The following is a 23,103-nucleotide window of genomic DNA, read 5'->3' as shown; positions in this document are numbered from 1 at the left end:
TCCAATAAAATTTTAAAATGTCCCATAATTTTTCTAAAAACTCAGGGGGTCACTGGACATTTTGACCAATAAATTTTCCGAAGTTTTGATAGTTTGACTATGAAGATGCGACTATATTTTTGCACACTCCGGTGGACAATGTCCTATAATTTTTCCAGTCAAAGGGGGCGTCACTGGACACTTGTCCTATAAGAAATTTCCCTTATTTCCGGCCCTGCACGGAAGAGATGAAATCATGAAAGGTTAATCCAAAAGATGGCGTTCTTTTATTATTTCAAAACCCCAAGGCGCGTTATTTGAAACATTTTACATTTAATTGCATTAAATTTTAATTTTAATTATAACCAGAAGAATATTCAGAATGAATTTTACTGGCCAGCCTTTTTCTTAATTTGGGCTAAATGCATTAAGCAGTTATCTCTCCATTTGCGTCTTTGTTGGAGTGTTTCCATTGGTATTCTAGCATTTAATTCATCCTGAATCTTTTGGGCAGTCTCCCCCCCAAAAAACGGTGTAGGGCCAAATGTTTGAGAGACATCGTAGATCCCTTGAGCGTATCTTCTGCAATAATCATTCATACCTATTGTTTAAAATGTGATAGGTAATATTAGATTTGAGTTAGGCGCCACTTCAAGGGTTTGCAAACAATACCATCCGCGTTAAGATAAGCAGTTTCCATGGGTCCCATAAAGGCATAACGCATTCCCAAGCCTTCTGACATGACAATATCAACATCCTCAACAGTGACAATATCATCCTGGACCAATCTATAGCATTCATTAAGAATAGCGTACTGAATTCGATTCAGGACAAAGCCAGGAATTTCCTTTTTCAAGGTCACTGGCTTTTGACCAATAGAAATCATGATGTTCCTTGTTTTTTGAACAGTTTCGGGACTAGTCCATGGGGCGGGAACCAATTCAACCATTGGCATGTAGTAGGGAGGGTTAACCTATAAATCACCCAGATTATTATAAAAACTTAGCCAGGGCAATGTGTAACCTTTCATAACATACAGGGTGGGACACAATGACCTGGGACCTGTGCTTCAACTCTTCAGTGAATTTTGAAGGAGGAAAGCATGACGTCGAACTGGATAAAACTACAGAATCTGAAGCTACTTTATCCAATTCCAAAAACAGCTTGCGTTTTAAATCAATGTTTTCAAAGACACATTCCTAAAAAAGACAAAAATTATATTTTACTTAATTTGAATGGAATTATATTTTAACGCGTTTGTTAGTTAGTTACCTGGACATGAACAGAGTTGGCAACGCAATCAGCCAAAGATTTAGCTTCAGTAATTAGGGAACACTGCTCCCCAGAAGTCAGAGTTCCTCTAAGCATACCATTTTTCTCATGAGTCTCCAATTGGTCTCTAATATCAGCCAACGCGGCTTGAATTTGCTCGGGTTTCTCATCAAATAAGGCCACATTGTAACCAGCACCGGCAAAAAGCATTGCCCAGGAACGTCCAATAAGACCACTAAACCATAAATTAATTAACAAACATTATCACACTGTAAATTACTTTAATAATTAAAGTAATTATTTACCTTCCGACAATACCAACTTTGGCATTTTTTAAGGCAGACATTTTTACAATTTGAATGACTCAAAAGCACTCAAACTCAATCTTCCTCTGAATAGCACTGAAACCTTCAAGAAGTGGTATGGAGAAATACCAGTTTGCCGATTTATACTATACAGTATAAGCCTCTCTCTTCTCCCCCCCCCTCCCAAGTGCCAACCCTATCCTGGGCAACCATATCTTTCTTATCTAAAACTAACAGAAGCCTTACCCTTCAATTTCTCCAGATGTCTCCTGATTTTTTAAGACAAACAAGTCCAAGATAAAGAGACAATAAAATTAAAGTATCAATATGATTATGTGTCCTTCATATAATCAGTGTTTATAGGACAAGTATGTAAAGGATCTGTTGCTCCAATTCCTCCCACTATATATGCCATGAACAAAATTGTTCAAACCCACTTTTCATTCAGTGTTTCATTTATCAAAATCTATGCCACATAAAAATTAACAGGCAAATTTTTCTATGAGACTATAGTACTTTAATGATTCATAGTGTATATTTTACAAGTATTATAGAATTTTATTTTTTTACACATAATATTTATAAATATGTACATTAAAACATGATGATATATTTTTTTGGTTACAATTTGATTAGAAAATGACTAGATTTTCTTGTAATAAAAGAAATCAAATAATAATTAAATTTATTTTTGTTGATCTTCAATCTCCATAAGCAAATAACTAACTTAATCTTTGTAAGTTAGAATGACTACTGCTTTGCACAAAACTCATTCGTTTTTCTGTAAAAAATTGAAATTATTTTAAGTTACTATTTAACATAAATTAAATGATAAATGTTGTGTACTAACGTAAAACTATTTCATTTTCTCTGGCACTAGAGGCATAACGATTAATAACGTAAAATAATACAGGTATCATGCCCACAAGCCCTGACATGATAAGGACTGGATAAGAGAGAAAATGTGGTTGAACACAATGAAACTCTACACTCCACATATGATGAGTAAAATTCATCTATAAAAAAGTGTTTAATTGAAGAATCTAATTAACATGTGATTCTTGAGAGATTAGATTAATATTATAAGTATCTTACGTGGTCTACAATATCCATGCATACATGGTTATTGAACTTGGTGTTTAATTGTTCATATTTATCATTTAAGTCTACATAATATTTTCGGCATACTTCACAAACGTCTTTAACATTTTTGGGCTCGTTTTTAAGTGGACCCTTTAATGTATTTAAAATTGAGAAGTATTGACACCTGTCCTGATGTAATGTAAAATGTTTTACCTTGTTTTTATTAATACAGGAATTTACCCTGTTTAACATGTCAAAATATTCTATAGTATCATTTGAAAGACGGGTCTCATTACCAACGTGAGTGTAACAATCTATAAATAGTCAATATTATACCATTAGCGAAGGATTAGACACTATGAAGTATAGACTAATGGCACCCCATGTTATTTCCCCATAGAGCTTAATACAGTCGAAGGCAGAGGGCTGCCATTACCCTATAGATCAAGAATAGACTAATGGCACCCCATGTTATTTCCCCATAGAGCTTAATACAGTCAAAGGCAGAGGGCTGCCATTACCCTATAGATCAAGAATAGACTAATGGCACCCCATGTTATTTCCCCATAGAGCTTAATACAGTCGAAGGCAGAGGGCTGCCATTACCCTATGAACCACACACTTCTCTTTACTTACTTTCACATTGTGCCTTATTCCACATGTTAGTAACATAATTATTAAGAGTTTGTATGATCAAAAGTTTATCACGATTTAACAATTCATTTTCACAATCATTGTCATTTTTAACTGATATATTTTTGTACACATTTAGGAAGTCGTAATATGGCACCATACAATCTTTACATATGGTTATAGGTCGAGAATTAGATGTTGTGCAATAAGTAAAGGTTGACGCCTTTTGACTTAGATCTTCCAGTATTTCTTGGCATAATTCACTTACATCTGGTATTGGACTTGGTGGATCAGCGTTTTTCGTTGGATCATCCAAATTAATCGTAATTATGTTGCTTAAATTAATATTATCGGTAGTTTCGGTACTACTAGCATTACTAAGCCTTGGTTCATTTATAAAGTCGTCGTCGTGAAACGATATTACTTCGTGTTCGAACACGCACAAAATAATTATAATATTAAGTAAAATACTCTGAAATTTAACTTTATCAATCATATTCATAATTTTTTCTTTAAATTTAACCGTAAATAAAGTAAAACTTCACGTATACGCCTCTTTGAAATTTGAATCTAAAACTTACATGTTACCTCATATACTTAGTAGCAGTCGACATTATGAATCATCACGTGACCCTTGTCACAACCTAAAATATTAAAAAACAAAAACCTAAAAATTTCACTTTTGGGCTTTGCTTTTTAGAATAAAACTATTTATGCAAAAATTTTGAAACTTTCCAGTATTATAATAAACCTTTCAATAGGCTCCGCGTTAAAATTTTAAGAAATTAAAATCAGAATTAGTGAAATTAGGCTAAAAAAACTTGTCGCTCAGGGCATAGCCCACTCGATCACGCGCATGTGTGCATCGTGAAAAAAATTTCACTTTTGGTCTTTGCTTTTTAGAATAAAACTATTTATGCAAAAATTTTGAAACTTTCCAGTATTATAAGAAACCTTTCAATACGCTCCTCGTTAAAATTTTAAGAAATTAAAATCAGAATTAGTGATGAAATTAGGCTTAAAAAACCATTTGTCCCTCAGTGCATAGCCCACTCGATCACGCGCATATGTGCACCATGAAGATGGCTTAGAAAAAAAAAAAAGAAATTAATACCACCACCAAGTATATATATAATTAAAAAAAATTTAATATCCACGTGGCTGATAACAGTACTCATGGTTTTATCATGCTTTGACAAAAAAAAAAAAAAAACAATTGTAACATAAATCCAAAATCTTAATTAATTAATTAATTAATTTATCTTACCAATTTTTTTAATTTAATTTTAAGTTAAATACTTTAAAAACAAGGTCTACTAACTAACTAACTAACTAAAGTGGCTGCCTTCAATTCTCTAAATTTACAAATTATTTTTGTATAAACAAATAAGAGAAATTATTAATTATTTATTATTTAATTAATTAATTAATCCTATGGGAATAAAATTTAAATAAATGCCACCAAAAATTCTAATTCTAGTTTTTTGGCTTTTTCTTTTGCAAATAACAGACAGCATTAGATGTGTGTTTGTTTGTGAAAAACAAACAATTTTTAGCAGCTCTAAAATAAAAATTTTCTTGAAACCTTCACTAAAAGTCACGTGGAATGATATTATTTAGTTCCTAAAGAGTTTTATGAAAAAGAAGAAGAAGAAGAAATAAAAAATAAGTTTGTCGTCTATTATGAGATGGGGAAAATTTATCTAACCACTCAACCGACTACATTCACTGCTATAAAATAGTTTTGAATTGATAAATGAAGCTCAAATTCTTCTCTCGAACAAGACAAGACACTATGTAGACTGTGTTATGTTTTGAAAAACTCTTTGCCCCCAAAATGTTTCCAAGTCAAAAGGCTGAAAATCTACGAGGGGAGAAAAAAATAACGAGAGAAGAAAAATTGATATTACAATCCTTTATTAAATATCCCTTTTCATATTTAACTAATTAGAAATTAGGTTTGGGACGCTTACTGGGAGTTGAATTTGTACTTTTATCTTGGTAATAAACCACCGTTGGCACTTTTCCATCTTCGGGCTTTGAAGATTCTAATTCACTACGTACATTTTGCCACGCTATCATTTAAAAAAAAAAAAAAATCGGAAGGAAGTTAACTTATAAATAACTTAATAATAATAAATAATAATAATAATAATAATAATAAATAATGATAAGCAAAATAGACTTACTATCATGAATATATTTAATAATCTCTTCATGTTGAGGAGTTATAGCTTCCTGGGGACTTTTTTGGTAATGTGGAGGTCGCCTTCCGTTAACTTGATAAAATACTGGTCTGGGAGAACTGAAATTGTGATTAATAAACTATGATTCTGAATTGCACTGATTTAAATAAAACATAATATTTTAGGCCTATTTTATACATAACTACGCGTAAATTAATTAATAGGCATTGCATTTTAACCTTTTACAAGGTTAACAACGATGCGCTGATAAGGTTAATTAAGGTTAAGAAATCAATTTTTATACAAGGCTTACCTCATATCAGCTGTGGGGGTAGTACTACTAGGTTCTCCAGTTTTTTTTATAGGGTTCACGGCGTCAAGGTTATCAAACTTTTGGGTTATTCCTGGTTAAAAAAGAGTTAGTTTTTAATAAATATTAATTTGCTTTGATAATAAATGATTTAAATACCTCTTCTCGTATTTGTTAGTATTTTGTTAGGCCTATTTGACAGAGTATACATCCCTGCTTATACTTCCCAGCAGAAAAACCCTAAAAAAATATTAAAAAGAAATAGTTCCTTCCGGAAGAGAGGGAGACTGGGAGAGAAGGGACAGTGTTAAAGAGCGCCTAACGTCAGAAAACGTCATCAATTTATTTCGATATGACGTCAAAAAGGCCTGCCCTTTCATCATTCAATGATCATTGAGTGAAAAATACGCGCCAAAATACAAATAGGCCTATTTTAAAACTTATATATTTAAAAAGTATATATAGATACGGAGGTGTTTAAATTATGAATTACTTACAGAAAATAATTTAAGTTTTATATAAAATTAATCAATAAACGAATTTACTTCTAATTTTTATTCAATGATCATTGAGAAAAATCCGCGCCTAAATACAAATAGGCCTATTTTAAAACTTATATATTTAAAAAGTATATAGATACGGAGGTGTTTAAATTATGAATTACTTACAGAAAATAATTTACGTTTTATATAAAATTAATTAATAAACGAATTTTCTTCTAATTTAATATCTAACTTTAATAAATACTGTTTAAAAAGAATAATTTAATAGAAATAAAACTTTACGTGGATGTAAAATAAATAAAATTGAACTGAATATAATTTATGTGAAATAAAGCTTTGCAAGATATTGATCCGTTACTAAGGATAGCACAAATGCAGAAAGCGTGACCTAGAATTACTTTACCTGTATTGATTAGTTATCTTAAAATACCTCTCGTAAAAGAACATTACGGGGGTTTTTGCCCTCTCGAATAATTTTAAGGCAAAAGCTCGTTATCCAATTGTCAAGTGGATAGCATTCGCTAAAACACTTGAAAATTGAACGGCGTCAAATAAAAGTCGAGAGTTAAAATTGCAAACGGCAGTTTCTAGGTAAAGTTAATGTCTAACGATGGGAATCTCAGTGTTTACAATTTAGACGATTTTGAAGCTGATTCTCTTGAAAGCGACAATGATTCGGAAAGAACTCAGATAAATTGTCAATTAAATAGTAAGTGTCTTAAAGTCAACGAACTGAAGACTAAGTGTGATTAAATTTAATTGAAATTGATAGATTATAAATTGGGTAAAAGCACCAGAACTCAAAAGAAAATGTCAACTCTGACTCAAAGGTTAAGTTCGGCCAAAAAGAATAAAATAAATGAATTGCAAGATAAAGTTGATGAATTAAAACTAAAATTAAAGGTTGATTATTTATAATTGTCATTAAAACGTACGTTTCAGCTGACGTTTTATATGTATATATTTAGGAAAAAGAAACTGAAAATAGATTGTTGAAAAAGGTTCAAGCTCGACAAGAAAAAGAGCTTTCAAAGTTTGAAAATTCCAAGGCGGATATTCCGAATCTTTTTCAATATCATAATGAAGAAGTTCGAATTTTACAAAACCGATTGAAACAAGTTAAAGAAAAATTATCGTGAGTTCTTTAAAAAGCTAATCTGAATATTTCGGTAAAAACGATCTAGAATTGTTTTTCAGTGAAACTGAGGCGAAATTAAAAACTAAAGATACGCAATTTCAAAACATCAAGAAGGAACTGCAAAGGTTACAAAAGATCGTTAGTGATAATGAGTTAATTGAAAAAGAGAGTTTGCAACAAATGATTAAATCTCTGAAGCTGGATTTGGAAGAGAAGGAAGCAGCTAATCAAGTATTTATTTATTTAAATGTCTTCTGTTAAATACTTAATTTCTATATACCCAATTATTTATTGAACAGATATTATCGAAGAAGCTAGAACTGTCTACAAAAACTCACAGACAGGAGTTCGCTTCTGAAGTTAACCGTCACAAAGAGACATATCGAAAATTGAAAAATATGGAGCAAAATTACGAGAAATTGGAAGGCTCTTATAACGTAAATATTCTTGCAAGTTCTTAATCGTATAATTGTAAGAATTTAATTTAAACCCAATTTAAACAGGAAATAAGGAAAATGAAAGATAAACAAAATATTTATACCATGTCAATGGCCAGGGCTTCATCCAGAGTTATGGTCAACACAAATACATACCCTAAAGAAGACTCCATTGCATCTGTAACTTTTTATAAAATTTGTTTTCTCTTTTCAAAACGTCATTTTATTTACATCAATTACAATAAATAAATATTTTTAGGCGAAATCGGATGCAAAAACAACTCCAGAATATTCACTTCCTTCAAGCCACGCTTCTAGTCCTCCCAGCCCATCATCGTTCTCTTCAATATCTCCAAGAAAATCTCCCCCTGAAGACACCACGATAACTTCAACAAAACTCACCCGAAATTCCCAGGAAATAGACGCAATCAAAAAGGAACACTTACTAGCCAAACTAAAAGCGATTGAGGAAAATAAATACAACACAAATGGGAATAAAATTGAAACTCCAGTTTTTATCAAACATAGCCCGAAAAAAACGGAAAACAGTGTAGCTCATCATTCAACCAAAACAATCCCGTCTATGCCTGAAGTTTCCATTAATTCCGAGACACTGTTAAACCCTAGACGAACAACTTCCGCTAGAAGAAAAAGCTCTTTGTCCATTTCAAGCAACGAGAATCTTTTAGTTGAAGTTGAAAAACCATATGAGAATGTAACTACGAGTCAAGATAATAGACGAAAGAATGATTTGATGATCTCCCTTTTTGGAAAGCCTTCCATTCAAAACGAAGACAATATGGATTCAATTCTGGATTTGAATCAAGAACTATCCACTAAAAAGTCCAACAGAATGAGAGGAAGCGAAGTCATCTTCTAATTAAACTACTGGAAAGTCCAGTAATTGTTTTTTACCAGCCTTCCATATATATTAGAGTTCTTTATTGCTCTCCATTTCTACGGAGTATTTAAATCTTAATTAAGAACATTTTTAACAGCACATAAGTCTCGTAGACAAAATGCTATGTTGAGATTTCTATGAAAAAAAGTTTGTTAAACTGTTTGAAATTATTGTAAACGATTGCTTATATTTATACCGAATAATAAAAAACATTTACCGAAAAGAGAGAAAATGGTCCAACCTGTCTAAAATATCGACTAATTGCTTCTCTTATTGTCCAAGGTTCGATACACCCTGATGTATTATCACAGCTACTTCGTGTTTCACTCTTTACAAATAAAGGGTTGTTTTTGTAAATTTGGATACAAAATAACATCGCGTCTTACTTTTCTTCGTTTCTTGGCTTTCATTTTACTACATCCTGGACCGGGATTCATTCCTTGAGTTACTGAACCAGCGACTGGAGATAAAGGAGGGGAAATGGGTGTCTAGCAGGAAGGATAGTGTTAGAAAACATGAGAATTATCAGTTTCCAGAAAAATTCTGTTAGAAAACATGAAATTTATCAGTTTTCCCGAAAGATTCTCTTACCTGGCCAGGAGAATCGGGTCTATGAGGACCAGCAGGTTTATTGGGAATATAATTTGTCAGATGGACGCTGGGAAACTCTGGGTTATAATAGATTCCTGTTGAGAGTCTTGATATTTCATCACCACCTTCTTCTCTACATTCCTTTTTAATGATCAACGCCAGATCAATTATCTATTACAATGATTAATTACTTAATATTAGAGGAGCCTAATTAAATTATATTGCATACATCCAAATTACCTGAGCCACCGTTTCATACGCCATATAGTTAAAAATTTCAACAGCTGAAGCTGTCGTTTTCAGATCTGTCAAGTCTTTAAGTAACCAATCGCGAAATTTGGTTGATCGAAATTTCTTAGCTGAAACAGATTAACTATGAGCATAAGCTAACGTATGCTTACTTCAATCAGTTCAAATGAATTTACCAAATGAAGCCTGCCTCGCTTTGCTAAATTCTAAATACTGTTGTTGATCCATGCATCTAGTCTTTTGTTCTAACCTCTGAAGCATTATTATTAGTACACTGTTGCTAATTTCAATTATATTTAATTTAACTAACTTGATCGCGTTCAAATTTAATATCATCCAATACTTCCTCCTCAAAGAGGGATAAAAGTTCACCGGTGGTGTCGAAAGATGCCACAAAATCTTGACACATTTTAAAACGTTTCGACTTCGACATTGATAACTTATTATCAGCTACAAATGCGTCATTCACATTTAGGCTAAGCCAATTTAATTAAATAGCTTAAATTTAACGCACCAAGGCTTTCAACATCCTCTTCATCAATACTGGCACTTCTGAGGGAACTACCCTTCATATCTTTAACTTCCAAATACTTTACTAATCTACGCAATTTAACCTTATCTTTTCTTAAAAGAAAAATAATATCTTCTGGCCCAATAACTTTACTGTTTCTCATAACAGAAACGTCAGCAGCTTGAAAGAGCTGTTAGATACTTAGTTAAATACTTTTGTAATCATCCCTTTAAGTTCTTACTTGATTAAGATCAACTTACCAAAGAAGTCATTTGCTGTCTGACAATTTCTTCAATTAACTGCGCAGATTCGACTAACGGAGAACTGCTATCGCCAAAGCCATACCTGTTAAGCGAAAAGAATACATAGCAAAATTTTGTTAAGTTTTACACTTAAGTCTCATTGGAAAGGGTAGAAACACGGCTTAGGATGCCTCAAATGATAAGTAAATAAAACCAACAAACAAGTGTTTGACCATTTTATTTAACAAAATTTATCGAAAATTCTATTTTGATGACGCTTGATTGAAACCAACCTAATAGGATCTAAAATTTTTGTTTGTGAAAAGATTATTAAGATGAAAAGACGTGATGCTGAGATGTTTCTGATTACACCGATTGTGTGAAAAAAGGTCCATGATACAGGCAAAGTTGATGGTCTCATTGATATGGGTTTAAATTTCCCTTTTAAAAGTAACTGTCGCGGAAAAAAGATTCTTTACAAATTTACATGGAGCGAAAGAAATCAATAGACCGAAAGAAAATATTACATTTTTGACTACGAACACGTTGGTAAGTGGATTAAGTGGATTGAAAGCGTGAGTTCAATAAGAAATACCAGTAGACATAATTTTGAAAATAAGTAAATTTTGAAAAAATAATACAGTTAAGTTTAAATAATCTTCAGAAACAGCTTATCAGTGTAATTTTAACTTATACTTTGTTCACATCCAACTGTATACATTTCAAGTACAGAGCGATTGATGTTTACGGTAAAAATCGCTGTACAAGCAGCTAACCAAGCTTGGAAGGGACAACTGTAGGGAAGGAACGAGAGGATGGGGATGAGGAGGAGAAAGAAGAAGAGAAGAACGACTAATTACGGAGAGTGATCCATCTTCTCGCAGCAGCCTGAGGCGCACAAAAGTTCTTAAGGAAAAGCGTGGTGAAAAGGCTACATTCCTAAACGACCAAAATAGTCTACGTGACAAATTTTGCCCAAATAGAATTACGAACCGTGTGTTATTTTTTTGGGGGGCTCCAAATTAAAAAAAAAAACCTTCTGTTAGGCTTAGCGGATTTTCCACTAAGTCAGTTCATCTTATTATAGTCAATGTGGTGATAACAGGGGATAAGGAAAACAACGTAAGTCTGGTAAAGGGTATACTCAGTTTCAAACACATTCACTCAAATAAATTAAACCACGGACAAAAATATTTTAAAAATGCGATAGTTTTTCTGTTATGTTCGTGGCTAGGGTTACTTTTCGGAATTTTTATTTGGCTTTTTTTTAGGGAGACGGGATGCCTGTAATTTATCGATATCGGTGGCTTATATTATGGGCTTCCTCTTCTCGAGGTAAAATCAAGAGTGCATTTAATACGTGGGAGAATTTTGAACACAAGTTAGTAGCTGTAGACCTTGGACAATTGCGCGGCAGTTTCGTAACGATTTCACCGATGAGGTCCATTTTATGACTACATGGAAGTACAAATGTGTTAACTTGGGCTTAAGTCAAAAAGGTTGCATATCCGTGAGAGATTTGAATATATTCGTATAGTAGTAAAACTCGATGGCGGTGGGGTGTAAAAGAGGTTTTAAGGGTTAAGAGGGTAAGGGCAGGAATAGGGTCTCCTCCGGAAGTAATGGGTCGAGCCGCCAAGAAGATAAGTTAGCCGGCCGTATACGTAAGACAATATAGGATGTGAGGGTATAGTATACATGCAGGGGCTGGTGGGAGTTAAGAGTTTAGTGGCTCGATGTTGGGGTCTCGAGGGTCGCATCTATCCTCATTAGAAAGAGCGCCGAGGCAGACACCGGCCATTCTTCATCTTCATTTCGCTGACACACCAAAAAGCCTCGACACCCTTGCACCAAGCTAGGCAGTCAACCCTGGGTTGGCATGTCGATAGACAAAAAAAACCCCCTTTATTGTACGTACTACCCCAAACCCTCAAATTGAAGACTTTAACTAATTTTACGCGGCCTGTGTCTGAGGTAAGGAATACAGAAAAATTAATGGCGAAAATAATAAAGTTTTAGGAAGGTTTACCCAAAAATGAAGTCACCACCTGGGTATATAGGACCTTAACCAGTAACAATCTCTGTCCCAAAATTCCTTAATATCGCCTTTAGTTCTCGATTTCCTTACATTCAATAGGGTATTAAAATCCAATCCGAAAAAGGAAATTTTCAAATTATCTGTTTAAAGAGAAAGTCAGTCCCTTCTGAGTTTACTTTCGGGAGGTGCAAATGTAAAAGGGGTTTTGAGAATGGAACACGTTTTATCAGGCAATTAGTTCCTAGTATGATTAGAGCTTTGTTTACCAGCCATGAGGACAGCAGCACCCTACCATTTTAACAAGCTATAGGCGCTTTCTGTTTTCAAACGAGAGAGAGAGAGAAGCGCCTTAGTAACTTTACTTCCAAATTAAAGGCTGCAGAAAGGAGAGGGCTTTGAGTTTCGCAAATACTCGAAACACCTCCGAGGAATTGGAGAAAATCAGTACACACAGTCGGTACGCGACGACGACTGAACCTAGAGTAAACTTCAACGTACAACACAAGAGAAGAGGGGGGTTTATATGGCGTAATTTAACGCGCAGTGTTAACATCGACCTAAAATTGCGCTGGGCGTTCCATTTACTCGCAGTTTACTCCGGGTCTGTTTGTTGGCGAAGAGCGAGAGAGAGAGAGGGAGAGAGCGAGCTCTTAACGAGCCTGAACAGGCTCGACGTTGGCCGAAGGGGTCAAAAGCGATAGAGAGTCAATTATTCCTAAAGCTCAGTGAAAGTAAAGGGAGTATATAAGTATATACATATTGGTAATCTAGCTACTCTCTGGAGAAGGTCCCGATAGTGCCTGCCTTCGGGATTTCGTTTTCTCCTGATGTAAGTGGCTTCCGATGTCCAACGGTAAAAAGGAAGTTTAAAGAAAAGACCTAAAGAGAACTGAACATTTCGCTCTCAAACGGTATTATTAGATAGAATTCTAATGCTTAAGGGGTGAAGAATCGAGACAATTTTAAGGAGGACCCGCCTTCTTAAAAGTTTTAACAAGGTTAGAAAAATAGTATCCTAATAACTTATAACAGTTTGAATTTTTCTATAGGTACGCGGGCTTATAAAAAGCAAATATATTCGGTATATATTAGATTGTAGGTACATCTGTAAGGATTGTAAAGCTGGGTTGGGTGTTAAAAATCACGTCATTCTCTTTTTTACAGTGTATACTGATTCTCGGCGGCCGGAACTTATCCCGCGCCAACAAACCCCCAAAAAAAAAAACTATAGGTAAGCCTATATAATACGAATAAAAAAAAAGAAGAAGCCAGGAAAAAATCCTAAAGAAGTAACGTTCCAAATCCGTTTCCAACAAAACACTCTTTTCATTCCTCAATATACTATCCCACGCATCCCCTCTTTCCATCTTCCACGCCATCCTGACTGGGGTCTATGGAAACGTAACAAGGTAGTTTTGGCACCGACTCATTTTCAAGTCCTTTTCCTTTTTTGTTGCTTCTTACTTTTTTCTTCATCTTTCTTTCTGGTTTGTTGGAAGAAGATGGGGAGGAGAAGGAATTGGAAGATGGAGAGAAGGAAGAGGATACTACGATAGGATAGGGAGTTCTCAAAAAGGGCCAAACCACAAGGGCACGACGAGGCTTTTTTTCCTTCCAAAGACTACTATTCCTTCCATCTCCCGAATCATCCTTTTCGCTTCCCCCCATGCTTCCATCCCGAATGTAGCCCATCCTCTCTCTCTTCTCGCTCTTCCCATCAGGTCGGATAAAACCTCAGGAAATGAAAGCAAACCTCAAATCCCTAGCTGGCAACGGAAAGTTCTCTCTCTTCCTTCCTCCGGTGGAAGCGCCGCTCTCAAACTTCTCGCTCGCCATCCCTACCCGCATTAATAAGAGGGAGGGGGGACGTTTACTATCGCCTTTTCCTTGATACCTCGAGGTTTAAGGCGTAGCTTCGTCTAACGGGCCGATCTTAAAGCTCGGTCCCTACTCCAGAGCATTTTTTCTTCACCCCCTCTAGATCGTATAAGCCGAAATAAGGATTTAGGGGTGGAAAAAAAGCGAGAAAAGAAGAGAAGGGATCTCTAAAGGAGAGAGAGAGAGAGAGATGGAAAAACCCGAACCGTTGCTATGGCAACGCGGGCGTAAAGCCACCTGAAGGCTTCCGAATACTCCTCTCAACGTATTTGGGAGACTGATTCTCAGACTCCAACTGCAAACACCTTACAATCAACTACAGAAACTAAAAGAAACTGCCCGCAAATGTAAAGGCAGGGATGATGACGGGAGATACCGTCTGTGCAGGACGGATAAAGTTACTAACACTGCTTCACATTTCAAAGCAGATGTTATGGTACGCACACATTTTCGCGCCAAAATGTGGGCCTTGTGGACCGGTGTTCCTCCAAAGTTTTTTATTCCTATAGTAAGGGGCTTTGAATATAAATTTAAGTAACTTTTTCACAGCTAAACACCTTGAGTGTGGTTTGTTAAAAACCCATAGTTCACCTATACCTCACCGAAATCACAAAGTTTGAACTCTCAAAAGTGGAGGTAGTCCTTGCTTTTTATAAGAAAAAAAAGGGTATTGATTGGAAATACATAGACCGCAGGATATACGTCGGTAAATAGTTCCAGGGAGTTTGGTGGTATCTAGGGAGGGCAATAAATTTCTGCGGCTCTTTGCCGAGGTCTTGTGGGGATTAACGGTCGGGACGGGTCTTTTCCACTACCCCCCCCCTCCACCTTTTGTGGGCGAGAAATGCACTCTGGAACCGAAAGGGATCTATTCCGCCAGAGAATACCCTTCTAAAGAGATTGTAAAGGAAGTAAAAAACAGAGTATACCCCTATACTTTTTTGTTTGTCTCGGGGCTTTCAGTTCTTTCCCTGTCATATACCTGCTAAGCAGTGACTCGTCGCGGTTAGAGACATTCCACACAAAGTAAAATACAAGCTGAAATGGAAGATTGAAACCTTCCCGTAATGTTTTCTCTCAAAATATCAACATAGAAGAATCTATTTTTTCAAATAAAAACCATGCAAAAGAATCAAAGATGAAGTGGCCTAATTTTCGCTCTGTTCACTTTTTTTTGGTACTCTCTTTTTACTGAGATTGTACTTATCTTAACTTCAGGATAAACCGGGATTTGGTTAGAAAAATATCGTAACGTTTAAGAAAAACCCTACCAAATGATAAGAGGAACAAAAAGTGCCTTTTTTTAAATTCCCCTATGCATCATTCCAAGGCGACTTCCTAAAAACTCCATGCAGACCTAACATTTTTCCATACCAATATACAGCCAGTAAAACAAAATAGTATTTTTATTTTGTATCCTAGAAAACTATCGTTATTTTTTGGAGGTTTTTCTAACCAAGCAACCACCACCGAGGGGATAAGGAAAGAGAGAAACAGAAAAGAAAAAAAATCTCACGACATATCCTACCACCTACATTCTCCATCCTCATCTCGTTTCCTTATGTCGGGGCGTTCTGTTATCTGGGTACCCTTAAAGCTTACATTTACGCGCCTATAACGATATTGGCTGTGGACCAGTTCACATTTGAACGAAACAGAAAGAAAAGAAAGGGCACAAACCCTAACCGAAAGCAAACCCAAGTAAAAAAGAAAATAAAAAAAAATCGTAAATTACGAAAAGAAATCCCGTAGAGATAGTTTTTACTTCACACGTGGATGAGTTAGTGGAAATAAAAAGGGTTAGAGATACCAGAGATATGAGATGAAATAAGTTCTAAGTCGCCAGTTGGAGAGAGAAAAACAAGGACGAAAATATACTTCACTAGCGGTGGACTAGTTAGTGTAATTTTATATAGTTTACTGGTGCGAAGACTGCGCTAAAACATTCGAAAACAATACAGTCTTTGAACATTCAAGGGTTTTTGCTTCAAGTGACTCCGCTGGTATTTGGCAACAACATGAATTTCTCAGGGAAACTACTTTTATTATAATTACCACCAAAATGTAACCCAAACGTTTTGATAGGCAATGCCGGGAAATGTAGCAAATAGATTCAAGTTATAACACAGGCCCACAGTATGACACAAACCAGGGTCACGTTGACACTCGGGTGCCCACAGTATGTCACAAACTAGCGTTGCGTTGACCATCGGGTCGGGTGCAACGCTAAGTCAGGAACTCACAAAACGTATCGCGAACAGAAAATAATAAAACCTCCCTTAAAAACTCAGAGGGCGTATTTATAGAAAATGGTGTAAACGGGTCCTTTGATAGTTGGCAGTGGTGGCGAGCGAGCGAGAGAGAGAGAGAGGGGGGGGAGAGTCGCCTTCAATGTTTGTGGCTGCTGACGATGAAGTGGGGATAGGGATAGCATAGCGCGCGTCTCTTCTCTTTGGTCGGATGAAAGGTCAGGAGTGATTCATCGTCGGGGATTCCCTCACTATCGAGCGCCTGCTTCCAGCCTGATAAGGACTATACCAGCACGTGGAAGGTACGGATACCATGGTCTCCCCGCCCCCCGCTATCCCCCTAACTCTTATTGCTTCTTTTTTCTCTCTCTCAGTGTTTGTACTCTACTCACTATATATTTTTTCTTTCTCCCACTCCTCTCTTTTTACCCTTAAGAAGACAAAAAAAAATTGTTTCGCCGCAGAAAACAGTCCCTGAACTTTGTTTGAAAACGCTTAAATACTTGTAAAAATGGTTTTTGAACAAATAATGAACTAAATTTTTGACAAGTTATAAAAGCTAACAATATAGATTTCTTAATAAATAAATAATTAAGTTATTAATTATCGGAATTTAAAGGTATATTGATTGATCTATTCTTCAAATTTCGAACTAGAACTTTCTTCTTCATTGAGATTCGTTAATAATGAAATAATCTTCATAATCTGAACTTGAAATATTTAATAATATTTCTCTTAACATAGCAGACGACAGGATTCCCTCTTAGTAGTAAGTTTAGTAGTATCGTACCATAAATAAAACCTACTGTTAGTTTTTTACTACCAACGTGCGGTAAAGCCATCTTACAGGCTGAAACCTCCCCATGTATTTCCTACGAGCGCCTGTAAAACGATTTCACTTTCGTACACCATTATAAAAAAATTTAAAATTTAAAACTATTTCTTTAATGAATGACACACGAGGAATTTCGCTTACGGGAGAAATAATATCGGGTCTAATAAAATGTTTCAATTCCAAATATCAAAAAAAAAAAAAAAAAAAAACACGAGGGAGATAGACGCTTCAGCGATGTAAGTAGAGGTTTTAAGGGGTGCAAGCTAAAATGAATAGATTTTTAACGCAAAAATTTCGATCATTCTTCATCAGAATAAGCCTAACGAATTTGAAGCTATGGGGCCAAAAAAATGCCCCCAACTGCGGGAATCACCCCTTTCACCAAAAACCCTTTATTACAAGAAGGGTTTGGAATGAAAAATAAGTTGATCAAGAGTACAATGATAGTATCACACAAACACCGCGATTTTTGCAATATTCAATATGACTATTAAAGGTTTTCCCTAACCTTTTTCTTGAAGTCATTATTTTAAATATTCCTTGACTTTTCCCTGACCTTTTTGCCTATTTTGAAATAGTTTCCCTGACCTGTGGTAACCTTGCAAATAGGATGAATACAATACCTTCGATGAAACTACAGTCAGGAGTGGGACTAAAAATCTATGACTAGCAAAAAAGGGGTTAAGTAGATCAAATTATAGAGAAGTAACCAGATTTATGCGTGCAGAGAAAGAGAGGGACGATTCTTTTGCTGAAATATTCTCATCAAAAAAGGGTTAGCGAAAATTCTTTCCTACATTTTTTTCTTTTCAACTCTACGTAGGAAAAAAAAAAGACGTGAGTAATCTTTCACTGGAAAAATTCCTTTTACAATTACTAGTAATTTCGTATGCAAATTTCGCCCAGGATGAATCGCTATCGAGAAGAATTTTTTTATATCTTCAGACGGCAGTCACATACTGCCGTAAATTAGTTCTAAATCGCGAATACGATATAACTCTAAACTAATTTAAATATAGAGTTAAAATAAAAAATGGAATGCCAAATGAAACTGAAGGAAAAACGTGTAGCAAAGAAACTATAAAACGTCATGAAAATTTAAAAGCATGGCAGATTTTTGCTGAAACATCTTGTAAGTATAAGAAAAGAAGTTTTTTTAGACATTTTAGGTTTAATTTCATAAAATCTCGATTAACCATTAGATCTAAATTCAAATAATCTAATTGGGGTCTAACTAAATATAAAAAGGTTAATGTGTGACTAAAATGAAAGATTGGGGGTTTTCAAAAATAAAAATAAAAAAAAAATACCCTTACATATTGGATGATTTAAGAGAGGTCCAAGAAGCATTATTGATGTCATGGAGCTCCTCTCTTCGAGAGTAGTAGCCTATAGTAAGAGTCTGTGTGCATTTTTAAAGCCTAGTATTATCTGTTTCTCCTCAGCCAGGCATACATACTAAGCGAGGGATATTTGTAAGAGGGATAACGTTTGGTATGAGAGGTAAAGAGAGAAAAGACCACCGCTGCCCAGTGGCGATAGCCAGACTATGACGGCCCGGGGCAAATGGATTAGAATTCAGTGAAAGTTTTTTTTAAAAAAAAAACCCTATTTTTCACCGCCGGGATTAGGCTTAGAATATATCATACGTGAACTACGGAATGGTGAATGTTCATTTATATAAGCTTAAATTTTGGTTCAAAATATCCCTGATGAATTGGCATCATTTTGACCATATAGTAAATGTTGCATATACGACATGTTCGTTGTAAATGTAAAAAAAACATAACTAAACAAAAAATAATAAATTTACATAACATGAATAGAGGATTATAATGCTAAGAAATATTTGTGAAACTGCATTTTTCCTTTCAATACCTGTTGCTTGTCTGATTTTAAATTTAAAAATAAAACGTCTAATTTTAAAAGGAAATTGGAGAATATTTCCTCAATATGAAAGAGGGAAGTTTAAAAGACGATCGCATTTTCAAAAAGAAAATTTGTAGAGAAACGTACGTGATGTACGTTCCCCAACCCAAAAACACATCTTAATCCCCTGTCTCTCTAGTTTAAATCCCTCCAGGGGGCTAAATATTTTAAAATCAATTTTCCACGACAATAAAGGTCTTTTTAAGTCATTTTCTTCAAGTTAAAATTCCCACTTGACTCCGGCAAAATATATCGGATTAAAATTCACTTTTAAAATTAAGCTTACACGAGGGAGTTTTAGAAATTTCTCGAAAAACTTTTCATCATATTTATAATTTACATCGAGGGAGGAGGATATAGGAAACTTAGAAAGGAGTAAGTAAGGCTATTGAAGGGCTTAAAAAAAGTTTAATCCAAAACTAGGGAAAACGTGCCTATTATTCAAGAAAAGGATTTAATAATATTTCCCAAGAGCCCAAACTATTACTATAATTTCAAACATTTTTAGTGGGGGGTCTTATAGTTAATAGTTTAAATTAAACAAGAAAACTAAATTGATCGGAAATTGATATTCACTTGGGCATACACAGACACAAAACTCGCGATTATTAACCAATAAAGACACTCTCTTCTTAGCTATTCTGTAAAGATTCTAAAAACGAAAAAAAAAAGACTTTTTCCAACGAAGCTAATCCGAGAAACACAAGAAAAGATATAGAGAAAAAATAATATATCGGAGATTGGACAAAAGAAAAAGGAGAGAAAAATTCTTGTAGAGTGACACGTGGGGTCCCTATAGCTAGAAGGCGCGCGTCCCGCGTTCTGGCAGCGTAAGGATCCCGAGTTTCGGTTTGGATTCCACAGTCGAGAGAAAGAGACTAGGAGGGGGGCACCACTAATGACCCCATACAAGTGTTCTCGACAAACGGCGCAAAAATCTGAAAAGACCCTTCCCCGGAAAAGATCCGCTAGAAAACCGACGGGTGACAGCTCATTACGTTGACCGGCGGATGAGGATGAAGAGAGAGAGAGAGAGAGAGGAAGAGAGGAGGATGGAGAAGCGGTCTTAAGCCTCCTAGCGAAGGTTGAGAGAGGGAGAAAAGATGCCAGATTTGAACCTCCCACTGCATCGCATCCTCAAAGTAAAATCCCCCATTTTCCTTTAGTTTTGACAAAAGTCTACACACTGCTAATTGTGAAGTGCACCCCGAAACATTCACCACGCGTTTCCCTGGCCCCCTCATAACCCAATAAAAAGTATACTAAATCCCTCCTCCCAAAGCGAGCGGATTTTTTTTAAAGCATTCGAAATTGGTTAGTCCAACCCCTCAAAAAACTAAAACCTTTTTGGCAACGGGCGTCTTCGTAATTAGCCAAATTTTGAACGGCGTCGGCCAGTTTTAGGAAAGAAACAAGCTATATATTTATACAGAACCCATCAATGTCACCTACGACTGAAAGTAGAGGTTTAGTAGGGGTTCCTTCGCAATTGTTAATGATGTAAGGTCACGTTGATACCGGGGGGGGGTGACAGTTACTTATAGGAAGAAAAGAGAGAAAAAAGACACTGGAATAGTTTTGACACGGGATTAAATTTTTGAGGAGGGATTGCTTGATGTTGGTGATGCCAACTAGCGAAGGTTTATACCGCTGTTTTTGGCGGGAAAATAGTGGCGCCTTCCTAATAATAAGGCCAACTAAGGTGACGTCAGAAATGTCAAAGCCACGGAAGAGCTCTTCCAAGCTTTAGAGATCGTGGCTTATACGTATATCCATCCGACTCTTAAGCCATTTTGGAATCGGCAAAGACGGGGTCTACGTCCCGCGGATTAACTAGACGAGACCATGCAACTAGGGGTGGAATTAGGCGGCATCATACGAGGCGGTTCGGTGGGTCCGAGGTACGTCATTAAAGCCTCCTATAATACCTAATCACGTACCATACCTTATAAGTAACTTCCCTCCCGTTTTCCCTCGTATTAAAATACAACTTTTGTCGTTTAGGGACCAAAAATTATGTACAGGATATTACCGTGGTTCAACGTGATTTGTAAAAAACTAACCGGAACGGGGTACGAGCGGGTAATGACCAAATTATTCATCGGAGAGTACGAGAGGGTCTTCTAGGATATTACAGATAGCGAAAGTTATTTTTTGGGTGCCATATTGTACATAAGTATTAAAATATACTCGGCAGTTGATTATGTTAAATGATACTAAAGTATTTGCATTGTTTAAAAATTTAAACAGGTGTAGAAAATAGGCTTAGAAAAGAATGCAATTAATTATAATTCCTCATTAGAGCCGCTAATGAATGGCATATATTACGCTACGTTTAAATTCATGGTGGGACGCAGGGTTAAGTTTTAAAGAGATACATCGCCAATATTTAGCATAATCCTTTGTAAATCTACCCTCACTTATAAAAAAAGGTTGGTAAAATGACAAATGGTTTTCTTTCTGGTTCCCTTCATTCCCTTTTCGTTTTAGAATCTCTCTTTTTCGCTCCCAAGCAGCCATCGCCATGACTGGGGCGGCTATAAGCAGCGAGAACGTCGCGCTTCACGCTACGTCGGATTTTGCTTTCTGACTATATTTAAAAAAAAATTTCGCCCGAATTTTTTATCGCAACAAAAATAGTAGGTAGTAGAAGGATGGAGAGCCCTATCACAAAAAATGCCTTTCGACGGGAAGAGGCAGCAGTTTGCTTCGCTACAAACTGAATTACTACTAAAGTAAAAAGAAAGGAAGCGAGGAAGAAGAAGAAGAAAAAAACTTGGAGAATTAGTAATGGCCTCAGAGGGCCAAAACTGCAATGAATAAGCAATGGGAGTTGGGGATTTTATACCAGAGGAGATTCAGCTTCTCCTTGGGTTACAAAGAAACATTTCTTATAACCCAACCCACATTTACCAGTCATCCAACCTTCCTTTCCTTCTTACCGAGAGGGTGTAAGGAAATCATTAATGGAACACCCGCTTCACCTCTCACCATACATTTTTTTTTTTGATAAAGGAACAGTAGTACCCCAAAACCCGCAACGAAAATCCCATTTGCATCTTGATTTAAGTTTAACGTATTTAATCTTAGAAATTAAATATCGTTCATAAGTAGACGACATTTTAATTAATTAGTTAAACTAGAATATTTAGCGGACTTTTAGACTAAAATATATTGGTTAGCCAAGGCCCAACAAAAACGCCATATTCCGTTTTAGACTTTTCCCATTGGTTTATTCCAATACCCTATAGGGAGCTAACAGTTCTGACCCTGAAAGGTCACACCCTTATATCTCTTACTGGAGTTTCATCCCCCCTAACGGTTGGAAACAGTATTCTACGCACAAAAATGCCAAAAAGAGAGGGGCTGCGTGACGTCAGACTATCTCTTCCCCCTAGCCAGTTGTCAGCTCCCTATTACTCCCCCCCCCCCACCAAACAAATTCACAGTGTGTCACTATACCTTTAAACTTTAAAGTAAAAATGAAAAATATGTAAGCATTGCTGGGGGACCCAGAAATGTCCCCAGAGTTTTTGGTTGATGACCCTATAATGTTTTGCATTTTTTTATGCAATCTGATAGTTTTTGAGTGATAATTTTTTGTTGGCCAACATGGGAAGTAGATTAACTCTATTTTGCACTTTTTTTTACTTAAAAATTATCTTCTAACACTGCTACCTTACACCTAAATAGCGTATAAAATGTTAAAACATGACTTACATCATATCTTGTATTTCAGAGGTGAACCAATCTGTAGGCGAGATCTTATTACCAGTAGATATTGGGGACCCTGCACCATCCAAAGGCTGTTGAAACAACAACAGCAAAAAAATA

The 23,103-nt window shown here is 35.7% G+C and overlaps 5 protein-coding genes across 7 annotated transcripts in view; 1 reads left to right on the top strand and 4 right to left on the bottom strand.

Annotated features, from left to right (window-relative positions):
- Positions 1 to 243: 243 nt before the first annotated feature.
- Positions 244 to 1,714, bottom strand: Had1 (beta Hydroxy acid dehydrogenase 1). Its single transcript, XM_089843750.1, has 5 exons — positions 1,557 to 1,714; positions 1,252 to 1,486; positions 1,017 to 1,178; positions 652 to 952; positions 244 to 580 (listed from the first exon to the last, which is right to left on the bottom strand). The coding sequence occupies exons 1-5, from the start codon at positions 1,595 to 1,597 to the stop codon at positions 369 to 371; spliced, it is 951 nt and encodes a 316-aa protein (XP_089699876.1). The 5' UTR covers positions 1,598 to 1,714; the 3' UTR covers positions 244 to 368.
- A 292-nt stretch (positions 1,715 to 2,006) lies between these two features.
- LOC149661784 (osteopetrosis-associated transmembrane protein 1) lies at positions 2,007 to 3,928 on the bottom strand. 2 transcript variants are annotated; one of them, XM_089843745.1, is made up of 5 exons: positions 3,276 to 3,911; positions 2,853 to 2,953; positions 2,652 to 2,789; positions 2,407 to 2,572; positions 2,020 to 2,337 (listed from the first exon to the last, which is right to left on the bottom strand). In XM_089843745.1, the coding sequence occupies exons 1-5, from the start codon at positions 3,772 to 3,774 to the stop codon at positions 2,279 to 2,281; spliced, it is 963 nt and encodes a 320-aa protein (XP_089699871.1). In that variant the 5' UTR covers positions 3,775 to 3,911; the 3' UTR covers positions 2,020 to 2,278. The 2 variants fall into 2 exon arrangements, with proteins under 2 accessions (XP_089699870.1, XP_089699871.1); XM_089843744.1 differs by having other exon boundaries at positions 2,007 to 2,337; positions 2,652 to 2,953; positions 3,276 to 3,928.
- Positions 3,929 to 4,396: 468 nt separating this feature from the next.
- Positions 4,397 to 6,124, bottom strand: LOC149661783 (MAPK regulated corepressor interacting protein 2-like). The gene is made up of 5 exons (XM_089843764.1): positions 5,928 to 6,124; positions 5,772 to 5,862; positions 5,462 to 5,577; positions 5,246 to 5,347; positions 4,397 to 5,136 (listed from the first exon to the last, which is right to left on the bottom strand). Exons 1-5 carry the CDS (start codon positions 5,977 to 5,979, stop codon positions 5,066 to 5,068), a joined length of 432 nt encoding a protein of 143 aa, XP_089699890.1. The 5' UTR covers positions 5,980 to 6,124; the 3' UTR covers positions 4,397 to 5,065.
- Positions 6,125 to 6,534: 410 nt separating this feature from the next.
- LOC149661782 (uncharacterized) lies at positions 6,535 to 8,726 on the top strand. The gene is made up of 7 exons (XM_089843722.1): positions 6,535 to 6,980; positions 7,044 to 7,174; positions 7,240 to 7,406; positions 7,469 to 7,640; positions 7,709 to 7,846; positions 7,913 to 8,026; positions 8,106 to 8,726. Exons 1-7 carry the CDS (start codon positions 6,872 to 6,874, stop codon positions 8,724 to 8,726), a joined length of 1,452 nt encoding a protein of 483 aa, XP_089699848.1. The 5' UTR covers positions 6,535 to 6,871.
- LOC149661780 (transcription initiation protein SPT3 homolog) overlaps positions 8,043 to 23,103 on the bottom strand; it is a 35,945-nt gene continuing 20,884 nt past the window's right edge. Inside the window, exons 3-13 of one of the 2 annotated variants that reach the window (XR_016369039.1) lie at positions 22,990 to 23,075; positions 10,359 to 10,443; positions 10,102 to 10,288; positions 9,898 to 10,037; positions 9,764 to 9,839; positions 9,579 to 9,697; positions 9,339 to 9,509; positions 9,134 to 9,235; positions 8,965 to 9,075; positions 8,293 to 8,882; positions 8,043 to 8,214 (exon numbers count right to left, since the gene is read on the bottom strand). Coding sequence is in view for 1 of the 2 variants with exons in the window: in XM_089843736.1 (XP_089699862.1) it covers positions 8,838 to 8,882; positions 8,965 to 9,075; positions 9,134 to 9,235; positions 9,339 to 9,509; positions 9,579 to 9,697; positions 9,764 to 9,839; positions 9,898 to 10,037; positions 10,102 to 10,288; positions 10,359 to 10,443; positions 22,990 to 23,075 (1,122 nt within the window). In the remaining variant the exon portion in view is untranslated. Of the gene's footprint in view, positions 8,215 to 8,292; positions 8,883 to 8,964; positions 9,076 to 9,133; positions 9,236 to 9,338; positions 9,510 to 9,578; positions 9,698 to 9,763; positions 9,840 to 9,897; positions 10,038 to 10,101; positions 10,289 to 10,358; positions 10,444 to 22,989; positions 23,076 to 23,103 lie in introns of those variants that run through there. The other variant, XM_089843736.1, reaches the window with a different exon arrangement.

Source organism: Phalangium opilio, unplaced genomic scaffold (genome assembly GCF_054372755.1).
Source record: "Phalangium opilio isolate 3A_F unplaced genomic scaffold, DU_Popi_V2 ptg000070l_1, whole genome shotgun sequence".
Lineage (NCBI taxonomy): Eukaryota > Metazoa > Arthropoda > Arachnida > Opiliones > Phalangiidae > Phalangium > Phalangium opilio.
This window is presented reverse-complemented; position numbering and strand designations above follow the sequence as displayed.